Source organism: Anabrus simplex, chromosome 1 (genome assembly GCF_040414725.1).
Source record: "Anabrus simplex isolate iqAnaSimp1 chromosome 1, ASM4041472v1, whole genome shotgun sequence".
Classification (NCBI taxonomy): domain Eukaryota; kingdom Metazoa; phylum Arthropoda; class Insecta; order Orthoptera; family Tettigoniidae; genus Anabrus; species Anabrus simplex.
The window spans coordinates 803,798,845-803,825,445 of record NC_090265.1 but is presented as its reverse complement, the minus strand read 5'-3'; the positions used below and the strand labels follow the sequence as shown (position 1 = coordinate 803,825,445).

At 38.7% G+C, this 26,601-nt stretch overlaps 1 protein-coding gene across 1 annotated transcript in view; it reads left to right on the top strand.

The window, feature by feature from the left end:
* LOC136857018 (uncharacterized) overlaps positions 1-26,601 on the top strand; it is a 164,203-nt gene that overhangs the window by 133,628 nt on the left and 3,974 nt on the right. Inside the window, exons 13-14 of the mRNA XM_068224959.1 lie at positions 1,062-1,242; positions 22,345-22,451. Of these exons, the coding sequence (XP_068081060.1) occupies positions 1,062-1,242; positions 22,345-22,451 (288 nt within the window). The remainder of the gene's footprint in view (positions 1-1,061; positions 1,243-22,344; positions 22,452-26,601) is intronic.

Here is a 26,601-nt window from a genome sequence, read left to right as displayed (position 1 = left end):
CTGTGACTGCAGTGGTACTGAGAAGACCTCGTGATGTTTGCGAGAAGCAGATTTTCAAGGACCTTGAAACTAGAGATGTAAACTGCCATTGCATATATGAACAACATCTGCAGATAGACAGGACAAACTGGAGGAGGCTTGTACACAACTGCACCCGGCTTGCTGGAGCCAAGAAATGATGATGATGATGATGATGATCAATAATCAATATAGTCATTAACAAAATCTTACAAAATTTGCAAGAATGTAAGTTCTTACACATCGACTTATAGACATGTACTGTCCAGACTTCTGTTAGCAGCCTGTGTTGATATGTTTATTAAACATATTCACTCTTCTTCCATGTTATTACTAATGGGTGTGGCAGTTGTTAAAACACTGTAACTGAAAATGAAAATCTACAGCCCCATTTTGCGGCAAGGATAGGAATTGTGCCAGCTGCCGAGGCCTGTCGCACTCCTCTGGAGCAATAACTGATGACTGATTAAATGATACTGGAGAGTGTTGCTGGAATGAAAGTTGACAGGTAAAACCGGAGTACCCGGAGAAAAACCTGTCCCGCCTCTGCTTTGTCCAGCACAAATTTCACATGGAGTGACAGGGATTTGAACCATGGAACCCAGCGGTGAGAAGCCGGAGCACTGCCGCCTGAGCCATGGAGGCTCATCTAAAATACTGTAATTATTCTTCCCACATACATCTATCTAATGCTGGAGTCTTCAGACGGCTAATTTTAATGGAGAAATCTTGGCTTGATATTAATTTTCTCGTTCTTCTTGAACCATGTGTGGTGGATGAATTAGATTTCTGAACTTCAGAAAACTCTTGTGTCTAGAATCATATGGTTCAATTTTCTATTACATATTGCATGATCTATTATGAATTTTTCTTTTCTGGTCTTTCAGGTAAACTTGTGACTGACCTCATGCTTAAAAGAACTATTCATAAACATTAACTGATCATAAACTATAAAAACAATGAATATACAGTATTCCTATTAGAGTTCAGCTACATCTTTATTATTGAAATATATTTGTTGCCTTCTTTTACTGATTATATAGAAACAAATAGAAGAAACAGAGGCCATGAAGTCCCAAGGTAATGGAAGTAGTGCAGCATTACAGAGTCTGCAAGGGGACCTGGGCTCCTTGGAAGTGGATGATTCACAGTTGGACTTAAGCTTATTGCCAGCTGAAATTGAGCCTCTTCGACAATTCTCTTCACACTCATCAAGTGTATCAGGTATAAATTAATATTTCATGAACTTTTAGTTAATCTATTAATTCACTTAAAACTTTTAGAGCAGTAAATGTTTCCATATCCTCTTTACTTCTTTACCTTCCACTGTAGGCCCTAGGATACTTCATTCACAATTTTTAACATTCATTTTGCAAATTCAGACCAAATTTTGATAGCTTTTCAAGAACACTTCATAAGAGGACAGTTAAGATTTGCATAGCAGAAATATCTTTCTTATCACTGATTTTTATGACTGTCAAATTCAATGAATAAGTTACAACCCACATCAGAGGCTCACACACTGAATTTGATATTGACTGGAAACTTGCTTCATAAGTTCACTTCTACAGTCAAGTTTTACTAGATGATGATGATGATGATGACGATGATGATGATGATAATAATAATAATGATAATAATAATAATAATAATAATAATAATAATAATAATAATAATAATAATAATAATAATAATAATAATAATAATAATAATAATAATAATAATAATAATAATAATAATAATAATACCCTGTGGGGATTTACCAGTTACCTCCATCGGGCACGTCCCATTGGAATTGGGGAAGCTCGCTGGCTCTGCCGCCAGCAGAGTCAGAGGGTAGTAGGGAAATAAAATACCACCGTGAAAAAAAAAAACTGGTCCCTTGCCAGGGTTATGGCGAAGACTAGTAAATGACCAGAAGCCAGAAAACATCTTGAGGCAACCTCTAGGACTAACAACCCTAGTTGTAAAAGTATGGGTACCCGTCCAAAGCAAAGTCAAGTCAAAAAGCATGATGGCACAACATTTCAAGAAACATACCCCAGGGGGTAAATCTTCGGATAAATCCCTTGTCGTGAACGCCATGGTGTACAAGTCTCGTTCGGATTCTGGGGGAGACTCGACATCATACAAGAGACGAGTCGGAGCATCTCGGTGTACCCCGAAGAGTCAAAAACTCAGGCCAAAATCTAAAACCTTTCTAGCAACTTTCAACATAAATTCACTTACACAAACTGGCAAGCTGAAAACCCTCACCAAAGCTCTTCATGAAAATCAGATATCCATAATGGCCCTACAGGAAACAAGGTACCCAGATGAAGAGATTTTTGAATCCGAAGGCTACCCATTTTTCAAGAGCAAAGCGCAAAGAGGAATCCTCAATGGAGCTGTGATGCTTGGAACCGCATTTGCTGTTAGAACCAAGATCCTTAAATCAGTTGCAAATTTCGAACCTGTGAATAACAGATTGTCTATACTCACAATTAAAGGCGCGAACAAAACCTACGCCCTAGTTAACGCACATGCTCCTACAAACGATAAGAACAAGTCTGATCCAGACGAACTTGATAATTTCTGGGACCTACTGGATGAAAAATTAAACAAAATCCCCAAACACCATGTCAAGCTTCTTTTGGGTGACTTCAATGCCCAACTAGGTCGTGAACAGAAGTACAAGAAAGTTACCAGGAAATTACCCTGCTCACAAAAGAACCAATCCCAACGGCAAAAGACTGGTGTCCATTTGCGAAAATCACAACCTGCAGGTAATGTCGACCCACTTTCGCCATCTACCCAGAAAGCAAATGACTTGGCGTTCTCCCGTCCAAGCTCTCGGAGAGTTCCAAATTGATCATGTTGCAATCTCCAGGAGAAACAGCCCTGAGATTATGAATGTCAAGGTAAAGAAAGGCATCAATGTGGCCTCAGATCATTATATGTCTCTTATCAAATTCAAACCAATTCCCGCAAACACAAGGAAGACAACCAAACAGATCACAAGCTTCAACAATGATAAACTTCGGCAAAGGGTCGAGGAGTTCCAGGAGAAGGCTAGACCAAATGACTGTGACTTTAACAACGCCAAAACGCCTTGTTGAGGCCACCGAAGACGTTGCAGAAATCAAGAGAAGCAAAAAGCATGCCTGGTGGAATGGTACCTGCGAATCAGTCCTCCAAGAAAGACTCAATGCGTGGAAACAGTACTACTCTACGAAATTAGAAAATGATTGGGAAACCTACAAAACCCAACGTGCCCAAGCAGCTAGGGTGTTCAGAACTGAGAAACGTAAATACGAAAAAGCTCTCATTGCAAAGATAGAACAAAACTTTAGGAAGAATGAAAGCAGAGAGTAATACAGAGCCTTCAAACGCAAACTTACTGGCTATAAACCACCATCTCTATGCTTTGAGCGAAAGGACGGCACACTGGCAACGTCAAATTAAGAAAATTGCAGCATTCTGGCAGATTACTTCAAGAATTTACTTAATTGCTCTAAACCGCAAAGTGCCATTGAGACCAAGGAACCCTTACTCAGGTACCCAGATTCCAGACCACCCGACAGTGATGAAATCAAGTGCCACATTGCCCGTCTCAAACATAACAAAGTGCCGGGGGAAGACTCAGTAGTAGCAGAACTATGGAAATATGCCCCAGAGGAATCACTTGATATCTTGCAAAAGCAAATAGAAGACATTTGGAACAAGGAGACCCTACCTGAAGATTGGAAAATAGCTTTGATCCATCCATTACACAAAAAAGGCAGCATGAAGAGCATCAACAAATACAGAGGAATATCTTTGCTACCCGTGGCTTACAAAATTCTATCACTTGCCATCCTGGAGCGTTTGGAAGCACAAGTCGAACATCAAATAGGTGAATACCAAGGAGGGTTCAGAAAAGGTCGCTCAACAGCTGAACAGATCCAAAATCTCAAAACGATCATCAGATATTGTACACTAAGGTCCAAGCAGTATGTGTCTGTCTTTGTGGACTTTAAGAAAGCGTACGACTCCATTGACCGGGAAGTCCTGCTAAACATCTTAAATGAATTTGGAGTTGATTTGAAACTGTTGGCATTAATTAGAGCCACCCTGACCGATGCAAAATCCAAGGTGAAGTTCCACGGATGTCTCTCGCATTCCTTTGACATCAAAACAGGAGTCCGACAAGGTGATGGGCTATCCCCAATACTCTTCAACTGTGTTCTTGAAAAGATCATCAGAACCTGGCGGGTGAGATTACAGGAAACCAACTACAGTCCATTGAGAATAGGAACCAAATCCAAGGGGATCGCAACAGACTGCTTAGCATTTGCCGATGATATTGCTGTTCTCTCAAACGACATAGAAACCGCTAGAGCTCAAGTTGAAATTTTAAAGGAAATTGCTGAACAAACTGGTTTGCAGATATCGTTTGAGAAAACAGAAGTAATGACTAACATCAAAGAGGCTCCACCAAAACTCCATACAAAATACGGGGACATCACCCGAGTAGACAAATTGAAATACCTGGGTGAGATCATCATGAAAAATGGACTGGACAAAGAAGCACTTCAGGAGCGAGTACACAAACTGGAAATAGCCTACCAAAGATCCCGCACAATCTACAACAAAAAATGCCTTTTCCAAAACACCAAGATACGTCACTACGAAACAGTTCTGAAGCCAGTAGTTCTATATGCAGCTGAAACCCTGTCTCTAAATGCCAACAAAGGACTCCTTGAAGAACTGGAGAAAAGAGAACGCAAAGTTGTGAGAGGAATCTTGGGATCAAAGTACAGAAATGGAATCCATCAAAAGAGATCCAACAAGGAAGTCTACAGCAAAATAGAGAAAATTACCAACACAATCAAAAAAAGACGGGCACGATTTTATGGTCATCTGAAAAGAATGGACGAAAGAAAGTTAACTAAAGAAATCTTTCACTTTTTTGATTCAAACCCCAAAACCACAATTCCCTGGTTTAGAAATACCAAAGAAGACCTGCAAATGCTACATATCTCAGCTGAAGATCCCCTTAACAGAGATCTCTTCCGCAAGAAAATATTGACGAACGGGCTAAACCGAGACGAGCAACCGAAGAGAAGACACAGTGCCCCTTGGACAGAGGAGCGTAAGCAGGCCCACTCACAAAGAATGAGGGAAATTTTATTTTTATTATTATTATTATTATTATTATTATTATTATTATTATTATTATTATTATTATTATTATTATTATTATTATTATTATTATTATTATTATTTGTGTAATCAGCCAAATAATGGTTACAGGAAGGACAAGATTCGATCTTCAGTGTCACCTAAACAATTGTAATGCAGAACTCTCAAAGTCATTATACCATCTGTTTAGAAAATCCTGCTGCTACAAACAATTCCTCAAATTCATTCATCACATCTTCAATCATTTAGTTTCCTAATTTTGTATCAAGGAACAATAATTAATTAACCAGTCATTAAACTATAACCCTTCTATACTAATGTAAAGTAGGGTTCAAACTGTTAGCATATTCAATAAATAAATTAAAATAACCTGAAACCTCCAAGATTGAAAACTTTGTTTTAATTAATGTTTGCGACATGCCTTTCAGCTTTACTGTGTTCTTCTGTATCCTTTTATTTCAAATTACTTGTTATTCTGTCACTTCTTGGTTGTGAAAAATCTCACAGTACCTCAAATGGAAATAGCATGCTTCTTTGTGTACAACCTGCAATTAAACATCCATGAACAGCTAACTTTGTGGCAAAACAATAGAGGACTTAGGCTTTGAAAGTTTTGAGACTTTTAACTTAAATGAAATATGAAAACTAGAAATGAAGATAGGAACATACAGGGTGGTTCACCCGTCCCTTGCGATCTAGTTTTATGCAACCCACCATGTTTTTTACATTTCTGAAATACATCAGTCCCTCCCTCTAAACCAGATTAATATAATTAGATGTGTGGTTAGGGCTAGAAAACAGCAGCAATCATGAACGCCACTATTAATTCATTGTAAGTACCTCGAATGGAACTAGCACAAATACAAAGAACATGTACTGTGCGACAGGAGGTGCACAGACCAGGAATAGAAAAACAGGAACATCGGAAACACATAACAGTATAAACACAATGACAAATTGTTTTCCATACCCTAATGACTTTTTCCAGAGCTAAATTTTAAAATATCAGAGAGAGGTTGTCACCCTGTCTTACTCCTGTTCTAATCCTGAATGGTTCTGATATTTCTTCTTAGAACCTTACCTTATTTAGCTTTAGTGTTTGTGAGTGCTGATGGAGTGTGGTGATGGGCTTTATACTTCATACAGACATAGACATTCGCAGCCAGATTGAATATGTCAGTGATAGAATAATTAAAGTATCAGTAAGTTGGAATTAAGACAAATAGAAGTATAACCCTTCTTTCTCATGCATTAAAAATAACGGACTCCATCCTGGAAAGAATAATAAGAAAATTTGTTGAACTTGAGGAAGAACAACATGAATTTATACCAGACAGATGGATCCTTAGACATCATTTTTCAACAAGAATGTTCTTTGAAATATATTGGGATAAGAATACAATGGTTACAGTTATCTTCTTAGACACTGAGAAGGCATATGATCATGATCACGCACCTTGTAAGTGCATGTGGGAATGTCTGAGATGTAAGAGGTGCCAGATGAGATTACACTGTAGCTCAAGTTAAACAACTGAGCTGAGAAACAAAGAGTTGTTTGCAAATTCAAGGATGCAGATCATATTGTTTTGAAACCGAGAGTGGAATCCAACAACAAAGTTCTCTCTCCATACTTCTCTTCATTATTGATTTATAATGGATGATGATGATGAGACTCCAGTTTGAAAATGGCGTGAAAGATCTGTTTCAGTTGTATGCCCCACAAACTGGTTGCATAGATGAACATCTAGAGAACTTCTTAGAGGAAGTGGAGAAACAGATAGAAGATAAGGAAGTACTATTGATGGGAGATCTAAATGCACAAGTTGGAATGGAAAGACAAGGAAAGGAAGATGTTGTAGGGCCCTTTGGATATGGAGATGTAAATCCAGAAGGTGAGTTGTTGGTGGATTTTTGCATGAGGAATCAAATGATTGTTAGAAACACCTGGTTTAGGAAGAAGAACAGTCAGAAGATTACAAGGTATGGTTGGGGAGACAGACGAACAAAGACCATGATTGATTATATAATCATAGAGAAAGAACACCAGAAGAACCTTGTAGATGTAACAGCCATGCCTGAAGAAGCCTTTGGTGGAGATCATAGAGTTGTGATAGGAAAATTGAAAGTTGGAAATATTGAAAAACCCCAATTAAGAAGAGAGAAAAGAATTAAAGTATGGAAGTTGAAGGAGAAAAGCATACAAGAAGAATTTCAAAGGGAAATAATATCCTTGGTACCCAGGACAGAGGTGGGGAATGTTGAGAGGAATGGAAAAGATTTAAGGAAGCACTGGTTGGATGTGCAGAAAAGGTGTGTGGTAGAACATCAGGAAATGTGAAAGACAAAGAAACACACTGATGGAATGATAGGGTAAAGATTAAAGTGAAGGAAAAGAAAATGGCATGGAAAGCATGGAAAACATCTAAGACTGAAGAAAGTAGAAGAAACTATGTGAAGGCAAAGAATTTAGCCAAGAAAGTAGTGGAGGAAGAAAAGAGGAAAAGCTGGGCCTTATTCACACAGAAATTGAGAGATGATATGCAGGGCAGAAAGAAATTACTGTATGGTATCTTAAGAAACAAAAAGAGATACCAAGTAAACACCAGATTTGTGAAGGATGAAGGTGGCATCATTTTAACAAAGCCAGAAGAAATAAGAAATAAATGGAGAGAGTATTTTCAGAAGCTGCTGAACATAAGAACGGATGACAGTCATTCAATGGACGACCAGGAAAGAAAATTAGTTGATGAAGAAATGGATAAAGAAATTACAATGAATGAAATTGAAATGGCAGTAAGAAAGATGAAGAATCGAAAAACTGCTGGAATAGATGACATTTCAGTGGAGATGATAAAGGCAGCTGGAGCTGTAGGCCTAACAGTGGACATATCGGGTTCTCAGGAATGTCTGGGAGAATAACGAGGTCCGTGAGGATTGGCAAAAAGGAATAATCATCCCAATTTTCAAGAAAGGTGATAAGAAAGTTTTGAAGAACTACAGGGGAATTACTCTAATCCCATGTTGCTAAGATAATGGAAAGGATACTGGAAAGTAGAATAAGGTTGAGGGTTGAGAATGAGATACAGGAAAATCAGTTTGGTTTCAGAAGTGGAAGGTCAACAATAGAGCCCATTTTCATTATGAGACAACTAATGGAAAAGCATTGGGAGTACGGGAATGATATGGTGATGACATTTATTGACATTGAAAAGGCATATGACAGTGTCCCCAGGACAAAAGTTTGGGACAGTCTGGTGCAAAAAGGAATTGGACAGGGATTAATAAAAATGATCATGGCATTGTATAAGGAATGTTGTAGTTGCGTGCAAACACAAGTTGGCAGGACAAGTTGGTTCAAAAATAGTGGGCTGAGACAGGGAAGTGTTCTATCACCAATCCTGTTTACAATAGTAATGGATGACATCATGAGAACAGCAAAAGCAGCATATGGAGGAAGAGAAATGAACATGATGTTATTTGCAGATGATATTGTGATTTGGCGAGAAGACGACAGGAAGGTTCAAGAACAGTTGAATGTGGTGAATGGGAAGATCAAAGAATGTGGATTGAAAATAAGTGTAGAAAAGAGTAAAACTCTTGTTATGACTAGAGGGGAGAAAGAAGGGAAAGGTCAGATTAGACTTGCAGACAAGCCCCTGGAAGTAGTGGAAACATTTAAATACCTGGGGAGTGAAGTAATGGAGAATGCTCGACTGGATGCTGAGATTAGTAAAAGGATTCAAGCTGGAAGTTGTTTCTATCATAGTGTAAGAAACATGTTATGGGAACAAAGATGTGCCAACGGAAGCAAAGGGTACTATGTACAAAATGTATTACGTACCCATAACAACTTACGGAGCAGAAACTTGGACAATGACAAAGAAGGATGAGAGTCGAATACAGGCAGCCGAAATGAAGTTCTTGAGGAGTATGATACAGAAGAATAGAAGAGACAAAATAAGGAATGAGAAAATCCGGGAAGAAATTGGAGTGGAAAAATTGAATGATAGAATAGAGAAGAGCCGACTAAGATGGTTTGGGCACATAAAGCGAATGAGCGACGAAAGAATGCCAAAAAAGGTGATGGAAATGCAAATCCAAGGAAGGAGAGGCCGTGGACGACCACGATTGAGATGGAAGGATACCATCCAACGCAGCATTATAGAAATAAACTTGGACTGGGACACAGTGTTGGAGGAGGAGTGGTGGAAAGACTGAAGAAAGTGGAGAGGAACCATATTTGCCCCTACCTGGCTACAGCTGGATAAAGGGAAATGATGATGAATGGATGAGATTATAAAATCAGTAAAAAGGAAGGATCAGACAACAAATATGCTTGTATTTGCTGATAATGCTATGGAGTGAAGCAGAAGTACAAGATAAAGTAGAACTTCCACAAAAAAAAATTTGAAACAATGGCACTGAACATCAACCAAACTAAAACAGTTGATTTGGTGACAAGTCAAAAATACTGAAGCAGTCCACCTGCAAGTGCAAAATGAAGTAGATATTGTTAATATCTTCAAATACTGGTACTTTGTTTCTTCTAAAAATACTATAAACCAAGGAATAGGCAACAGGATACGAGGTGCATCAAAATTCTACCACTCTGTTTGTCAATTATTTTAGAATGTCACATTTCCCTAAGCTTCCAAGATCACATTGTACAAATCATACCTTGTACAAATTCTAACATATGGACTGAAAGAAGCAACTTTGAATCAGCCTGAAAAAAAGTAGCTTACAGACTACTGAAATGCAGTTTCTCTGTTTTTGTTTCCAAAAGACAAGAAAAGAAAAAATAAGGAATGAGAATATCTGGCAACAACTTGGATTGGACAGGAGTCTGTTGGAAACCCTTTGAATTAAGCAGATACAATGGTATGTATATATGAGAAGAATGGATCCTAAAAAGAACTCCAAGAAAGGAATGTTGTTGGTAAGAGGCCCAGAGTGAGACCTCAAGATGGTTGTGTAAAACAAATTTTCCAAGCCTTTCCAAAACATTATGTAAATTGGCACAAAAAATAAAACATCAGCTGTGGATGGATAGGACAGACTGGAAGAGGCTCGTAAACACTTACACCTGGCTTGCTGAAGCAGAGAACTGATGATGATACGGTTTCTTCTTATTCTTATTCTTCTTCTTCTTCTTCTTCTAGCCTAGTTCAATCCACTGCTGTATGTAGGCCTCTTCCATATGCTTCCATTGTCTTCGGTCTTGAGCCACTTGGAACCAGCGTGTTCCAGCCAACAGGTTTATGTCATCGAGCCATCTCTTCTGCAGTCTTCCAATGCCTCTCTTGTGTTCCCATAGTCTCCAGTGGTCCACCTGTTGTAGTCTTGTCAAGGTATGTGTCCTACCCATTGCCATTTTAGTCTTGTTACTCTCTCCAGGATGTCTGTTACATTCATTCTTCTCCTGATGTCCTCTGAACGGATCTTATCCCTAAGGCTGATCCCTAACATCTGTCACTCCATGGCTCGTTGTGTTCACTGAAGCTTGCAAGCACTTGCCAGTCATCGTTTCCAGACTGTAAGTAGTAACAGGCAGCACGCACATATTACAAATCTTGGTCTTCAGGTTATTTGGAACATCCTTGTTGGTCAGGATGAATGCTATCAAACTCATACCTATTCTGCAAGGAATTTCTGCACATTGGTTGTCTTTTCCAAGTTTTATCTTGTCATATCAAAGCTCTGATCTATGGTCAATGGCAAATTCATCCAGTATGTTAAACAATGTCTGTCTGTCTGTCTGTCGTGTCATAGCTCTCCTGGAAATCAAATTCACAATTGTTTTTTTCTTAGTTTCCTAATCTTTATGATGGAACTTGAGGATCTATATCTGTTTGATGCATGATCTGTCCTTTCTGAACACTGCTTGGTATTCACCAACCTGGCTGTCTGTCAGTTTTCTACTCTGTTTAACATTAGTTTTGAAACAATCTCGTATGCAAGTTGTAGCAGGGAAATTCCTCTATAGTTGTTCACATCCTTGGAGTCTCCTTTCTTGAAGAGAGGACATTCGATTGCTGTCTTCCAGTCCTGTGGCGTCTTCTCCTTTCTTTTTGCTAGATTTCCCCAGCTAGCCTAATCATGTTTGCTTGTATATTGGCAACTCCCCATTTAATAATTTCTGCTGACATCTGATCTTCTGCCAGAGCCTTGTCGTTGTTCAGCTCCATGATCACTCTTTCTACCTCCTTTAGTGTGAAATCTTCTGGTTGTTTAAACTTTTTTGGTTTTGTAATTTTTTAATTTACCTTTTGGTTTTTCACAGTTTAACGCCTGCTTGATATATTCAGCTAGGATAGCACAGTTGTCTTTGTTGTTTACTGTCACTCTACCTTGTTGATCCCTGTTTTTGTTTTGTACCCTTCTAATCTGCTTTTGAAAAGTCGATGAAAATCTCTTGTGTTGTTCTTTCTAAAGTTTTCTTTTAGTTGACCCAGTTCAGCTTTATCTGCTTCTTGTTTAACACTTCGTAGTACTCTCACTGTCCATTTCCAAAATTCTTTTCTTTTTGCTAGTTGTTTTACGTCGCACCGACACAGATAGTGGATAGTATGTAACAGATAGGTCTTACGGCGATGCCAAAATTCTTTGAAGAGATCCCAGTTACTCTCTGTCTTGTTGCTATTCCACTTCTTCCAGTCTTTTCTTCTATTTTTCAGCTCACTTTTGCACCCTGAGTTCCACCATTTATGCTTTCTACTATTTTTTCTGTGACCTTCTTTCTGCACTTGTGCCGTTATGTTTTCTCTGATGTTTAGTCTCATGTGTTCCCGTGCTTCATGTCCCTCCAGTTTAGTCTGGTATTTTATTAGGTTTCTTCTTAATTGGACTTTATCTATTTGCTTCTGGTTAGACTGTCTTGTCTCCTGCTTTTTTTCTCTTAGGTTCAAATTTTATCTTTATCTCTGACAGATCTGATCTGTCTCTATATTGCTATCTTTGCTGACTTTAACCCTTACCCTTCCCTGTCCGGTTACGTGTTGGATGAGGCCTGACATGACATTTGTATCACTCACCGCTCGTTTGCTGTCTCTTAGCCGACAAAATAGGTGATGCTATACTGTACTGCCATCTTTTGGTCCAACGTGGAACTTCGCAAAATCCAGATACTATTTGACAGTCAGTCAAAAACCTGTTATTTAGATGGCAGTGTAGCCATCAGTTATGTGCAGTCCACTTACGCATGTGAAGGCTCTCCATGTCATACACAGTGTACCGTTCAATGTTGTATATGCCAGATAATCGTACAAAACTCCAGTATTTTTGCACCTCTACTCCTTCCTCGTACCCTAATGAATATATCTAATAGCATTTCACGGCACCTAAAAGAGAACTGGCGATGGTCGGTTTATGAACCGTAACTCAACATGTTGCTGTTGTTGATGCTGATGGCTGACGCAATTATAAATCAACAGATCCCGTTGTCAAGAAATTGCTGTTTACAGAGGTTTCAGGCTACAAACCACTGCAAAGTTTATCAAATTTTTATATCGATAATTTGTTCTGTGAAATTACTAAAGAAACAAATCGGTAAGCGATAAAGATAGTAATAATAATAAAAATGTAAAATAATTTGTCTTAAATTGTACATATTGCTTTTATTTGCTCCAGTATAACTTTCTGTAAAGTTTTATAGGCACAAATACATCATTTAAGAGTAAGTGCTATCTCTAAAATCATGAAGGCCGGGCTGAGTGGCTCAGACAGTTGAGGCGCTGGCCTTCTGACCCCAACTTGGCAGGTTCGATCCAGGCTTAGTCTGGTGGTATTTGAAGGTGCTCAAATGCATCAGCCTCGTGTCGATAGATTTACTGGCCCGTAAAATAACTCCTGTGGGACAAAGTTCTGGCACCTCGGCCTCTCCAAAATCAGTAAAAGTAGTTAGTGGGACGCAAAGCAAATAACATTATTATTATTTTGATTAAAATGTTCCGGGGATACGGTGGTGGACAGAGGTGAAAGAAGGTGCAGCCATGAATGGGTCTGTATAAGACAGTCAAAAAATTTATAAAAAACTTCAAAATTAGTGTTATATTTCTTTTCTGGCTTTTTCAAAGACAAACTTTGTAATTCAGGTACAAAAGTTCATAAGATGGGATAACAATTTTAGAATATCGATTAACAACAACCTTGAGCTTGAAGCTCCCTGATTATACATTCTCCATCAGCTCCTTTCAAAAACCAGTCAAGGAGATGAACCTCCCAATTTCTTTTACAGAGTATCAAAAATATACAATGTTTTAAGAGCACCTTTTGCTCCACAAAATTGTCTAAACATTATACAACACTGGCCTTCCAAAGGCACCATTTAACCATTACAGAGAAGGAGCATCTTTGCTCTATTAAAATTTGACACTAGGAAACCTAGTTCCAGAAAAGTCCAGGCCTATCAAAGGCACAACCTACATTTTACAATTCAAACAGTATTCACTGTCTTAGACACTCAACAGTCCAACCTCTTAACATAAAAGAATGAAATTGAATTTTAAAGGGGTATCAAATACCCATTCTACCGGGCCTTTGTGGAAAACAACAGATTAAAGTTACTGGCCCAAAAATCAAAATGATATGGAGGCAGACACTTGCACTCCTTGAAATTTGCAATCAGAAGATTAAAACCCTATTTGGGATTTTGGCCCAAAGTTACAGAGGCTAAGCCTAAACTACCGAGGTGACTAGCTAGAGAGAAAATTTAAATTACAAAGATTTCAAACTGAAACAGGTTACAAAACATAGTCACCTCAAGATCAAGTTGACAGGGAATGCAAGAGGGCATCACATTCTCTATTCCCTGATTTCAGCTAAGTTCTATTGACTTGTTTGAAAGTTACATTTTAGAGAATTAAAGTTACATTAGTAAAGGTTGGAAACCTTACCCTCGAGCTAGCTTTATAAACACACACACACTAGACTGGAGAGATGAATAAGACCCCCTGGTCGAAAATGTGCCAGCTTTTATACCCGAGAGGAAGGTACTAGAGACCTCTGGGCTAAGGCCTGACACACCCCCAATTCTTAGTGGGTAATTAAATAAATACTAGACCTCTTTTGATTGGCTGACAATTAAATATACAAAATTTTCTATTGGCCAACATCCAAAGTTGGTGGGAAGAGATAGAAGTGTTGCAAACTTTGATGCACCAAAAACAAAGAATCATCAACGCAGTGTAGTAAACCTTAAAATAAAAAGTTACTTAACAATTTTAATAATTTAATAATGATAATAATTCCTCTTCACACCAGAGGGCATAACATCAGTTTTTTAGTAGAGACATCTGTTGACAAAAGTTCAGACTTCTTGCACTAGCTGGTGCAAGTTTTAGATTTAACATGGCATTTCCAAGGCGCTTCATTTGAATGAACGGGGTGGGTATACCTCCCGGTACAAAAATCATGAAAGATGAATACAGGTCATATAAGTGTGCTGAGAGATTAAATAAGATGAAGATTGAAATTTTTGGACTGAGGATAGGAACTTGGAATGTGAGAACAATGAACAAGAAAGGCAAATTAGAAAATGTAAAGAAGGAAATGGAGCGATATAATATCAGCATTTTAGGACTATGTGAAGTATGATGGGAAGGAGAAGGAGAATTGGTTTTTGGATAGTATAAGATCATTTATACGAGAGGAGACCGCAAAGAAGGAGGAATAGGCTTCTTGTACAGGAAGACTCTGGATAAGAACATAATCAAGATAATACCTATAAGTGACAGGGTGATGACAATGAGTATATCAAGTGACCCTGTGGATACCTTATTCATTCAAGTGTACACATCTACATCAGAAGCAGATGAGGAAGAGGTAGACAAGATATATGAACAGATAGAAGAGGTGTTTGAGGAAAATGGAAAAGGTCAGATAAGAATGGTGATGATGGAAGATTGGAATAGCATGGTGGGGAGATGTAGGAATGGAAATGTTGTTGGAGATTATGGACTAGGACAAACCAAACCAAACCCCATAGCACTACAGCCCTTGAAGGGCCTTGGCCTACCAAGCGACCGCTGCTCAGCCCGAAGGCCTACAGATTACGAGGTGTCATGTGGTCAGCACGACGAATCCTCTCGGCCGTTATTCTTGGCTTTCTAGACCGGGGTCGCTATCTCACCGTCAGATAGCTCCTCAATTCTTATCACGTAGGCTGAGTGGACCTCGAACCAGCCCTCAGGTCCAGGTAAAAATCCCTGACCTGGCCGGGAATCGAACCCGGGGCCTCCGGGTAAGAGACAGGCACGCTACCCCTACACCACGGGGCCGGCTTTATGGACTAGGACAACAGAATGAAAGAGGAGATAAAATGATAGGTTTTTGTGATATTCTTGACCTTTGGATTGCCAACTTCTGGTTCATGAACCATAAACAAAGGCTGTATACATGGAAAAACCCTGGTGATAAAACTAGATACCAGATAGACTACATTTTAATCAACCAAAGATTTTTTTTTTTTTTTTTTTTGCTAGGGGCTTTACGTCGCACCGACACAGATAGGTCTTATGGCGACGATGGGATAGGAAAAGCCTAGGAGTTGGAAGGAAGCGGCCATGGCCTTAATTAAGGTATAGCCCCAGCATTTGCCTGGTGTGAAAATGGGAAACCACGGAAAACCATCTTCAGGGCTGCCGATAGTGGGATTCGAACCTACTATCTCCCGGATGCATGCTCACAGCCGCGCGCCTCTACGCACATGGCCAACTCGCCCGGTAACCAAAGATTTAAAAACAGCATCAAATGTCTAAAAACTTTCCCTGGAGCACATGTCAATACGGATCACAACTTGCTTGTGGCAGACATAAGAACTTGGCTGAAACATATTAAAAAGAAACAACTTTTAAAGAAGTGGAATCTGGCAAAATTAAAGAAGGAAGATGCCAAGCCTTTTACAAATAGTATAGAAGAAAAATTGGGCAATGTAAAACCAAGTTTGGATATATCAGAAGAATGGGTTACCATCAGAGATGCAATGCTGGAAACTTTACAGAAAGAAGTTGGAAAAGTGGAAAAAAAGAAAGAATAAAGAAAGGAATGGATCACATAGAATGTATTAGATAAAATGGATGAGAGGAGAAAATGGAAAAATGACTCATTGCATGAAGGAAAACAACAATATAGAAAATTGAACAACAAACTGAGAAGGATTACTAACAGAGCAAGAGAATAATGGATGGAACAGCAATGTGAAGAAATAGAATTGGAAAGGCAAGGAAAAATAGAAGAAATGTACAGAGCTGCAATGTGTATAACAATGAGAGAACCAAGGAAAATTAGCAAGCAAGGAATGCTAAACAAGCAGGGAAAGGTAACAATGAATACTGAAGAAAACAAAGATGGATGGAAGAAATACACCGAAGATCTATACGGTTCTAAGGTTGATGATGAAGGACTAGTCTTAGAGGATGAACAAGAATGTAATGAAAATCACCGGGACCAAAGAAAAATGGGAGGTGGAGAAAAGCAATCCAGGATCTTAAGGAAAAGAAAACAATGGGCTGTGATTAAATACTGTCTGAGGCACTGAAGGCCTTAGGGAAGGATGCATAATTAGAATTACAACTCTGATCAGTAGAATATATGATACAGGTATCTGGCTGGAAGATCTCCTTAAGACCATAATGGTTCCTTTATCAAAGAAATACAACATCAATCAACGTAAGGATTATAGGACAAGTACAGTATTTTTATATGTCACATCACAAAGGCTGTGACCAGAATAGTGCTAAGAAGAATAGAAAATAAATTAGAGGAGAATATAGGAGAAGATCAGTTTGGATTCAGGAAAGGAAGAGGGACCACAGATGCAATTGGGTGTCTGCGGATGATGGCAGAAAGATTTTTGGAAGTAAATAGAGAAATATATGTTTGTTTTGTAGACTGGGAAAAGCATTTGACAAAATTGACTGGTGTATGCTGATGAAGATTCTGAATGATACTGATATAGATAGGAAAGATAGTAGGTTGATAAAGCAATTGTATATGGGGCAGAAAGTGGTAGTTCAAATAGAAGACGACCAAACTGAAGAGATATATATTGGAAGAGGTGTGAGACAGGGTTGTTATATGTCATAGACACTTTTCAATATATATGCTGAAAAGCTAATCAATAAGGCCTTGGAAAAATCAAAAGGACTTGTAGTGGGAAGAGAAAGAATAAAAACCATCAAATATGCTGATGACATATCTGTGCTAGCAGAAAGGGAAGAAGAGCTCCAGGTAATGATGGAGAATATTGTAAGTGTGGATAAAGAATTCGGAATGAAACTAAACATTGGCAAGACCAAAGTGATGAAAATAGGAAAAAGAGGCAATACAATTAATATATCAATAGATGGAATAGTATTAGAGCAGGTTCATTCATTCCAGTATTTGGGAAGCTTGATAACTTCCAGCGGAAGTTGTACAGAGAAAGTGAGATGCAGAATATCCATGGGAACATGGGAAAGAGGGCTTTCAGGAGAGTGAAAGGTTTGCTTTTTTTTTTTTTTTTTTTTTTTTTGCTAGTGGCTTTATGTCACACCAACACAGATAGGTCTTATGGCAGGAAAGGGCTAGGAGTTGGAAGGAAGCAGCCATGGCCTTAATTAAGGTACAGCCCCAGCATTTGCCTGGTGTGAAAATGGGAAACCACGGAAAACCATCTTCAGGGCTGATGACAGTGGGATTTGAACCCACTATCTTCCGGATGCAAGCTCACAGCTGTGCACCTCTAACTGCATGGCCAACTCGTCTGGTGTGAAAGGTTTGCTGACAGCTAGAAGCATACCAATTAAACATAGGAAGAGGTTTGCCAAATGTTTTGTGTGGAGTGTGGTGTCTTATGGTTCAGAAATGTGGACAGTCAGACAGAAAGAACAAAAATATTTAGAAAGTTTTGAAATGTGGTTATGGAGAAGAATGGAGGAAGTGAAATGGACCAATAGTGTGAGAAATGAGGAGGTGCTGAGCAGGGTAGGAGACAAAAGGAACTTCATGATGATGATACAGAAGAAGAAAACATCTTGGATTGGCCACATATTATGTAGAAATTGTCTACTACAGAGAATCATGGAGGGAATATTTGAAGGAGAAAGAGGGACATAAAGAAAGTTTGGAATGCTGACAGATGTGAAGAGAGGAAGAAGTTACAAGCAAATGAAGGAAGATGATTAGGACAGAGAGAAATGGAGAACATCCAGTTCCAGTTGATACCTGTCTAAGGCCAGATTTACTGAAAGAAGAAGAAGAAATAATTCACATTTAAAATACGAGCAGTAGAGGAAACACAGAGAACTTTAATTCGAGGGGTACGGGTTAACATTGTAACTGTTCCCTCTCGTCAAAACACTTGGGGAGATGAAAGTTATTATCTTGGGACACATGAATAACAAATAAACTATTTGTGGCTTGCCCGCAAATTGCCACGCAAATAGAAACAATTAACATTCCATGGTTCCCCATTTCTCTATGTAATGTTTGGGCACCATGGATTACAGTTTTAAAACTGTAAACCAAAATTTATATTTACTAGCATAGAGACTTATACTGAAATCACAAGGGTAGGATTTTAAATAATTAACCATTAAGTATCGCTTAAGAAAGAAAATTAACGCAATATAAAATACAAATGAATTTATTATACAAAAAAATGAGATGAATCGGAAAAGTTTCCTTAAAGCGTGGAGGAATTTATAATTTACTGAATTTACTATTGCTTGCTTTATCTAATTGAAGCTCACCAATTGCAGCTTCCGTTGACGTCATCTGGTTTCCGTGGTTACTCGTTCTCTTCTTCTCGATGTAGACTTTGCTCTATGGACATCCTTCCTTCCTTCTCTGATATGGTACGGGCTATCTGGACTAGCACTCCCTGCTTGCCTAGTCTTTAAGTTAGACATTGGCCCTATACTTGTAAAAACTGATCAGCGTTGATCGTATGAGGAGAAAATTCAGAGATATGAATTTTTCCATATTAGTAGAAATCTCAATCCAACTGAGCTATACTATTTATACGGTACAGACTTGTACCAAAATTCCGTAGACTTGAACTAAACATAGTTCTTCGTCCAGAATATTTACTGAAAATAACACAAGCCATAAGCTTGTTTCGTCTCACGCAAATCCGATAACATTACCGTACCTGAGTACTGTATCGAAGCGATAACACATTGTACAAAAGTAACTATGTCGCGGAGTGACCACACACTGTTTCAAAAATCAAATCACGTCGTTCAAAGTAGATGTTCACAGTAGAAGTAGTAGTGATGGAGTTCGCGTTGTTAGGTTGTCAGGTTGTAAGGTCCCGTTCTCGTGTTGAGAATCAATATATATCCGGGCTCACCCCCACTCTTGGTAACAGTTCAATCTCAAAACTCATATACAACGAAGTATCTGATTCGATAGATCGAAGCATCAACTCCCCTTCCCTTCTTCCTCGACAAGTCCAGAAGGCGTGGCGATGATATAGCTGACCAGCTTGCAAGCCTCGCGCACGGGTCGCTGTTTACTAGCCTTGGTCATAAAATAAACCCATGACTCACGCAAAATCCCAAGCTTCAAGAATAACCCTCCGTATACACAAACATGAGATGAAATGAAAACAACTATGTCTCAACATATTGACCGTATTTACAACATAATGAATTCTTATCCTACATAATATAATAATTTAAATACTAAAACGATGTTATTATATATACAATATGATTCCAAAAAGCCTTGATTACAAATGATTGACGTTGAATAAATATGTTATTACAAATAATTGCCGATGGCGGATAAACTTGATATCAAATGATATCACGTAAAATGATATTATATTAAGTTAGTAGGGCTGGAGAAGCCTGGACGGTTACAACATTGGGAATCTCTCTTGTATTTGTTTTGCTGACGACCACACAATCCAGTTGATATTCTCCTAGTTTAGTGTTTGGGGTTATCCATATGATCCTTTTCTAGGCCAGTCACCTGAAGTGTGTTGACATTAATTTCAAGTATAACTGCTGAAAAGAAAGTATAAGCCTTTCTCCACTTTGGTGGGCATCTATATTTGATCTATTTTATCCTCTCCGAATCTGTACGTTGAAATCACATATAAGAATTTTGACCTGATGTGTGGGATCTTAAGTTACTCATCCACAATGAAACTAAATTGGCATGCAACTTCAATTTATGCAAGAAAAGTTGAGTGGCTCTGTATAAAGAGCCATGCAATTTGAAAAGTTGCACATGCCACTCAAATCTAGCGCAACTTCCAATTTGCTGAAAGTGGCATTGTGTACACAGCAGAAGAGTGGAAGGTGCACCACCTGAAAGTGGCGTGAAAAGTTTAGATAATTTTTGTGGCACAACTTGCTCATTGCATTGTGTGCTGTGGCATTATATTGGCATTTAGGACATCATACTCTGAAATACATTAATAAATTAAGGTAGGTATGTATCTGTATATATTGAGCGAGTGGCTGCGCTGTTTGGGTCACGTAGCTATCAGCTTGCATTCAGGAGATAGTGGGTTTGAAACCCACTGTTGGCAGCTCTGAAGATGCCGTGGTTTCTGATTTTAACACCAGGCAAATGCTGGGGCGGTATCTTAATCAAGACGATGGCTGATTCCTTCCCACTCCTAGCCCTTTCCCATTCTATCATCAGCACAAGACCTATCTGTGTCAGTGCGATGTAAAGCATGTGTACCTGTATATTATTTATTGTAAATGAAATATAACGTGCAACAACAAAGATACCCATATTACTAATGTCTGCCTCCATAGTGTAACGGTTAGCACTATTAGCTGCCATTCGAGGGGGCCCGGGTTCGATTCCCGGTACTGCCAGAAATTTAAGAATGGCATGCGGACTGGTGTGTTGTTAAAATGGTACGTGGAGCTAACCTCTATTGGGGGGTGTGCCTGAAAAGAGCTGCACCACCTCAGGATGGGGACACGAATTAGTCCGCCTCAATAGCATAACGGTTAGTGTTATTAGCTGCTGTCCTCAGGGGCCGAGTTCGATTCCCGGTACTGCTGGAAATTTAAGAATGGTTGGAGGGCTGGCATGAGGTTGAAATGGTACATGCAGCTCACCTCCAATTCGGGTGTACCTGAAAAGAGCTGCACCACCTCAGAATGAGGACACGAGTTCATTTCCACTTTCCATCTTACTAATCTTATAATTGCATAATTTATGTAAATTCATTTATAGGTTACTTCTTAGAACACAAAATAGACAAAGGAGGTGACAAGAAAGCTGACTGATTTAGTTGAAACACAAGAATGTTTATGGGAGGTTGAGGTAGTGGACTATAGAAATAAATAAAAAAAATGGCAGAGTTCTTTGAATGAAATCAGAAAAGAGTTCAACATGTCATAGTCCTAATAAAATCAGCAATAAACAAGCCACCAATAATATCTCATCAGAAGACATGCTTGCTACCATCAACATACACACCCATTAAAACAGCTCACTACGAAAGTTGCATGCACGAAAACTTGTGCCACTTAAGTAACGTGATCTAAACACTCAATGTTACATTTCTACATTTCTTCGGGTGTGCAAATTTTTGAGTTGCACAACAAGAAAAATAAAAGGCAAACTTGAGTGGTGTATGTGAACAGTGTGTGCTATTTATTTTGCACAACACAAAAGTGGCACGTAAGTTTTGTTGCGTTGTGGAAGAGTAGCTTTAGAATCAATGTTGAATCAATGCTGATTATCGAGTCCTGATATTCCTTGCTCACTATTAATCCAATTCCAAACATTCTAGTTCCATTTCTGTTCTGTACAATTGGCTTTCTCTTGTAGATCCTTTAGCTTTCTGACTCAAAAGGTTCTTCATCTGTGAATCTGGTTTCTTGCAATGCTAGTATCCTAATGGGTTTGTTCATTTTTCTTATGGCCTATTTAAGTATATTTTTTATAACTGCATAAAGTAATATACTCAAATATAAAGTATATATTTTATATATGTTATAAACTTCTACACTTCCAGGTACCTCCATATCTCCCTCTTCTAATGATTTAAAACCAGATTTCTTACCCTTTCTGACATTCGATGTAGCTCTAGAGGATGACTGGTAATTTTCTCTTCAATAGCATAAAGAGGATATGGTATCATTAATAGATTTACTGCTGACTGAGTTGTCAGGGCTCAAACAATTTTTTATCTTTATGATGCAGAAGCATATGAAGAAGTGGCATTACCCGTGGGTCAGCAATTGAATCTTACATGTTTCCTGGGTCCGCTAGCAAGTGGAACTCATGTTCCAGGTCATGGCAAAATAGAGGTAATTTAAATGTTTTTTAATGATAAATACCCTTTAATATTGGATTTCATATTCATATGTGCTAATAGTAGAATGAGTTCTTGGTTCAAGGTGCTCACATGGGTTAGAAAAGACTGTAATCTCTCACGTTTGTTGTTCGTAGTTTACATGAATCATTTGCTGAAAGGTATAAAGTAGCAGGGAGGGATTCACTTAGGTAGAAATGTAGTAAGCAGTCTGGCCTATGCTGATGACTTGGTCTTAGTGGCAGATTGTGTCAAAAGCCTGCAGTCTAATATCTTGGAACTTGAAAATAGGTGCAATCATACCAAAATTAGCCTTTTGAAGACTAAATTGGTGTCAGTAGGTAAGAAATTCAACAGAATTGAATGTCAGATTGGTGAAACAAAGCTGGAATAGATAGATCATTTCAAGCATTTAGGATATGTGTTCTCCCAGGATGGTAATATAGTAAGTGAGATTGAATCAAGGTACAGTAAAGCTAATTCAGAGAGCTCGTAGTTGCCATCAACAGTATTTTGCAAGAAGGAAGTCAGCTCCTGGACGAAAGTTACATTGGTCTGTTTTCAGACCAACTTTGCTTTTGGGGGAGTGAAAGCTGGGTGGACTCAAGATATCTTATTCATAAGTTAGAAGTAACAGACATGAAAGTAGCGAGAATGATTGCTGGTACAAACAGGTGAGAACAGTGGCAGGAGGGTACTTGGAATGAGGAGATAAAGGCTAAATTAGAAATGAACTCCATGGATGAAGCTGTATAAATAAACCGGCTTTGGTGGTGGGGCCATGTGAGGCGAATGGAGGAGGATAGGTTACCTAGGAGAATAATGGACTCTGTTATGCAGGGTAAGAGAAGTAGAGGTAGACCAAGACGATGATGATTAGACTCAGTTTCTAATTATTTAAAGATAAGAGGTATAGAACTAAATGAGGCCACAGCACTAGTCGCAAATAGAGGATTGTGGCATCATTTAGCAAATTCACAGTGGTTTGCAGACAGAATGCTGAAAAGCATAATGGTCTATAATGATGTATGTATTATCCGCACACTTTATCTTGGTGCATTTGTGTACGGGGGTGAGGAGTAAGGAGGGAGCTGTCCCGGTATCGATAGTGCTGCCTGGTGCTGCCAACTGAATGAAAATGAAATCTGAATTGAATCGAGAATATGATCGATCGATATGAAATTTCTAAACCGTTATCATCTTAAGCCAACAACTTTGTCACATACATGTTATATAACATTATAAAACATTTCTCGATGCGAATCTTGTTCCTAGCATGAATTCTATACTTTGGCTTTGTTGTGTAAACAAGAACAGTACTAGTACGTAAAGTGTACGCCAGATGTCGCACAACGATGCTTAAGCGATTCATAGTTTGTGTTTCAAAGGTTGCCAGTACGAATCTCGAAGATCGCCGAAGTTGACCGATTCAGCACTAGGGTGTAAATGCACCAAGATAAAGTGTGCGGATAATATGTATGTATGTATGTATGTATGTATGTATGTATGTATGTATGTATGTATGTATGTATGTATGTATGTATGTATGTATGTATGTATGATATTTGAAACATCAGTGGAGTAGTATATGTAAATGCAACTTCTATTTGGTAACATAGTATCTTATATGATTAGGTTGATGCAATTTTAATAAATTACCGTACACCAACTTTACTACTACTTTTGATTGTAAATTATTGTAGTGTTTTCAGGCACTTTCTGAATAGCCATCATCAGCAAGAGACTTCCAGAACAGGAACACTTGATGTTTTGTGTCCATTACCAACACTGCACAGTTAGAGAGGCAGTTTTTTGTGTGTGTGTGGGGGGCAGGGGGGCAGGGGGGGGCAGGGGGGGCAGGTGGGGGAGTTCATTGAGATTATTGGTGCTTTGAGATGCAATGTCTGTGTGTATATTTCATATTGTTCTACAGTATTAAGAGTGAGTCTTTTTGGGCCTGATGTGGAGAATTTTGCATGCTTATGTTTATGTCTCATACTAACATCCTGTGTTTAGCAAGTTATTGAGTGGAAAAACAATGGGAGAGATGCATCTAGTGAAAGTATTTAGGGGAACTGACACACTTAGAGTTTAATATCTGGGTAGTGAATATAAAACAAAAATAGAAAGAGAGAAAGAAATATTGTTAAACTATTAAATAAAGATTGGATTACACGGGGAAGAACAACATTTTCTTGTATTTAAATAAATATGTGGCAAAAAGAAATTTAATGGTTTTTTTTTTCAAGTTGCTTTACGTCACACTGACACAGATAGGTCTTATGGCGATGATGGGACAGAAAGGGGCTCAGAGTGGGAAGGAAGTGGCCATGACCTTAATTAAGGTACAGCCTAGTGTGAAAATGGGAAACCACTGAAAACCTTCTTTAGGGCTGCCGACAGTGGGGTTCGAACCTACTATCTCCCGAATATTGGATATTGGCTGCACTTAAGCGACTGCAGCTATCAAGCTTGTTAATTTAAAAAGTAAGAATTAAGGGTAAGGTATATGTTTGTCCTAGAATATGTAGCATTGTACTATTATAGGATAAAAAGAAAGTTGAAAGAAAAAAGGGATTATTATTATTATTATTATTATTATTATTATTATTATTATTATTATTATTATTATTATTATTATTATTATTATTATTATTATTATTATCGTATGGCATTTACAAGCATAATCTGTAAAAATATACAATTAACATACAAATTAAAATATAGAGGTAATTAAACTAGAATATCCAGCTTCGACAACCAGTCCACTGCATTTGGTGTCAATTCATGCAGAGTCCGTAAACTGTCCTTAAATGCTGACAGTGGACAGCTCTCAACAACATGAAGCAATGTCTGCTTCTCAGCACCACACTCACAGGCAGCACTTTCACAATATCCCCACTTTTTCATCATATATCGGCACCTGCCGTGGCCTGTTCTGAAACGGTTGAGTTTTGACCACTCATGTCGAAGAAGATCAGAACCTGGCACTTTCTTTGTTGGGTCTTTAATCAGAAAGGCGTTGGTGGGTGGACATTGTTCCCATCGTTGTCTCCATTCTGCTGTTACACTGAATTTTTTATAGGAGTGTAGATCAGTCCAGAGTGAATTCCTGGATTTTAACCTCATCACAGGTGGATCTCGTAAGGCATTGAACAAAAGTGAGTACCTGTGTGCAAAGGTCTTCTTGAGCAACTGTACTTTCGCTGCTTTTCTCCTCAGATCTGGAGGAGCAATGTTTGCTAAAACAGGCAGTCACTGAGTAGGAGTGGACCTCACTGTACCAGTAACAACACTCATGGTTTCATTAAGCTGGACGTCAATCTTGCTCGGATGTACGCTGTTTTCCCACACAGGAGCACAGTACTCACCAGTCGAGTATACTAGAGAAAGTGAAGCAGTGCGAAGAGTGTTTGCATCTGCACCCCAGTTGCTGCCCGCTAGTTTATGCAGTACTCTTGTACTCAGCTTCTTTGACAGATTTGAGCAATGCTGTTTGAACGACAAGGACCGATCCAGTGTGACACCCAGATATTTTGGGAAGAAGTTGTGGGAGACTTCTGTTCCATTAAAAAGCACATGTAGCTTCCGATTAGCTTCCACGTTATGCAAGTGGAATGCTGTTACTGCCGTTTTACTAGGATTTGGTTGGAGTCTCCATTTGTGAAAATAGTCGCACATGGTAGCTAGGTCCTCTGTAAGTACATCCTCACAGTGTGCCAAATCCGTACTCTGAGTAATTCAGGCTAGATCATCTGCAAACTGTATATTCTTTGAAGTTGTTCTTGGCAGGTCATGGATGTAAAGATTGAATAGAATGGGAGATAAAACTGACCCTTGGGGTAAACCATTATTTAGAGATCTCTACCTGCTTCTTTCACCATTCAGAAATACAGCAAGTTGACGGTTGGATAACATATTGTTTAGTAAGCATGCTAGCTTCTGACAAGGGATGACTTGAACAAACTTGAGCAACAGTCCCTCTCTCCAGACTGTGTCATAGGCTGATGCAAGGTCGACAAAAGCTCTAGCAGTCTTCAGTCTTTTCTGGAATCCTGCTTCAATCTCTGTTGTCAGTGTTAATACCTGATCACAACAACTACGATTCTTTCTGTAACCCCCTTGCTCAACTGGGATGACTCTTT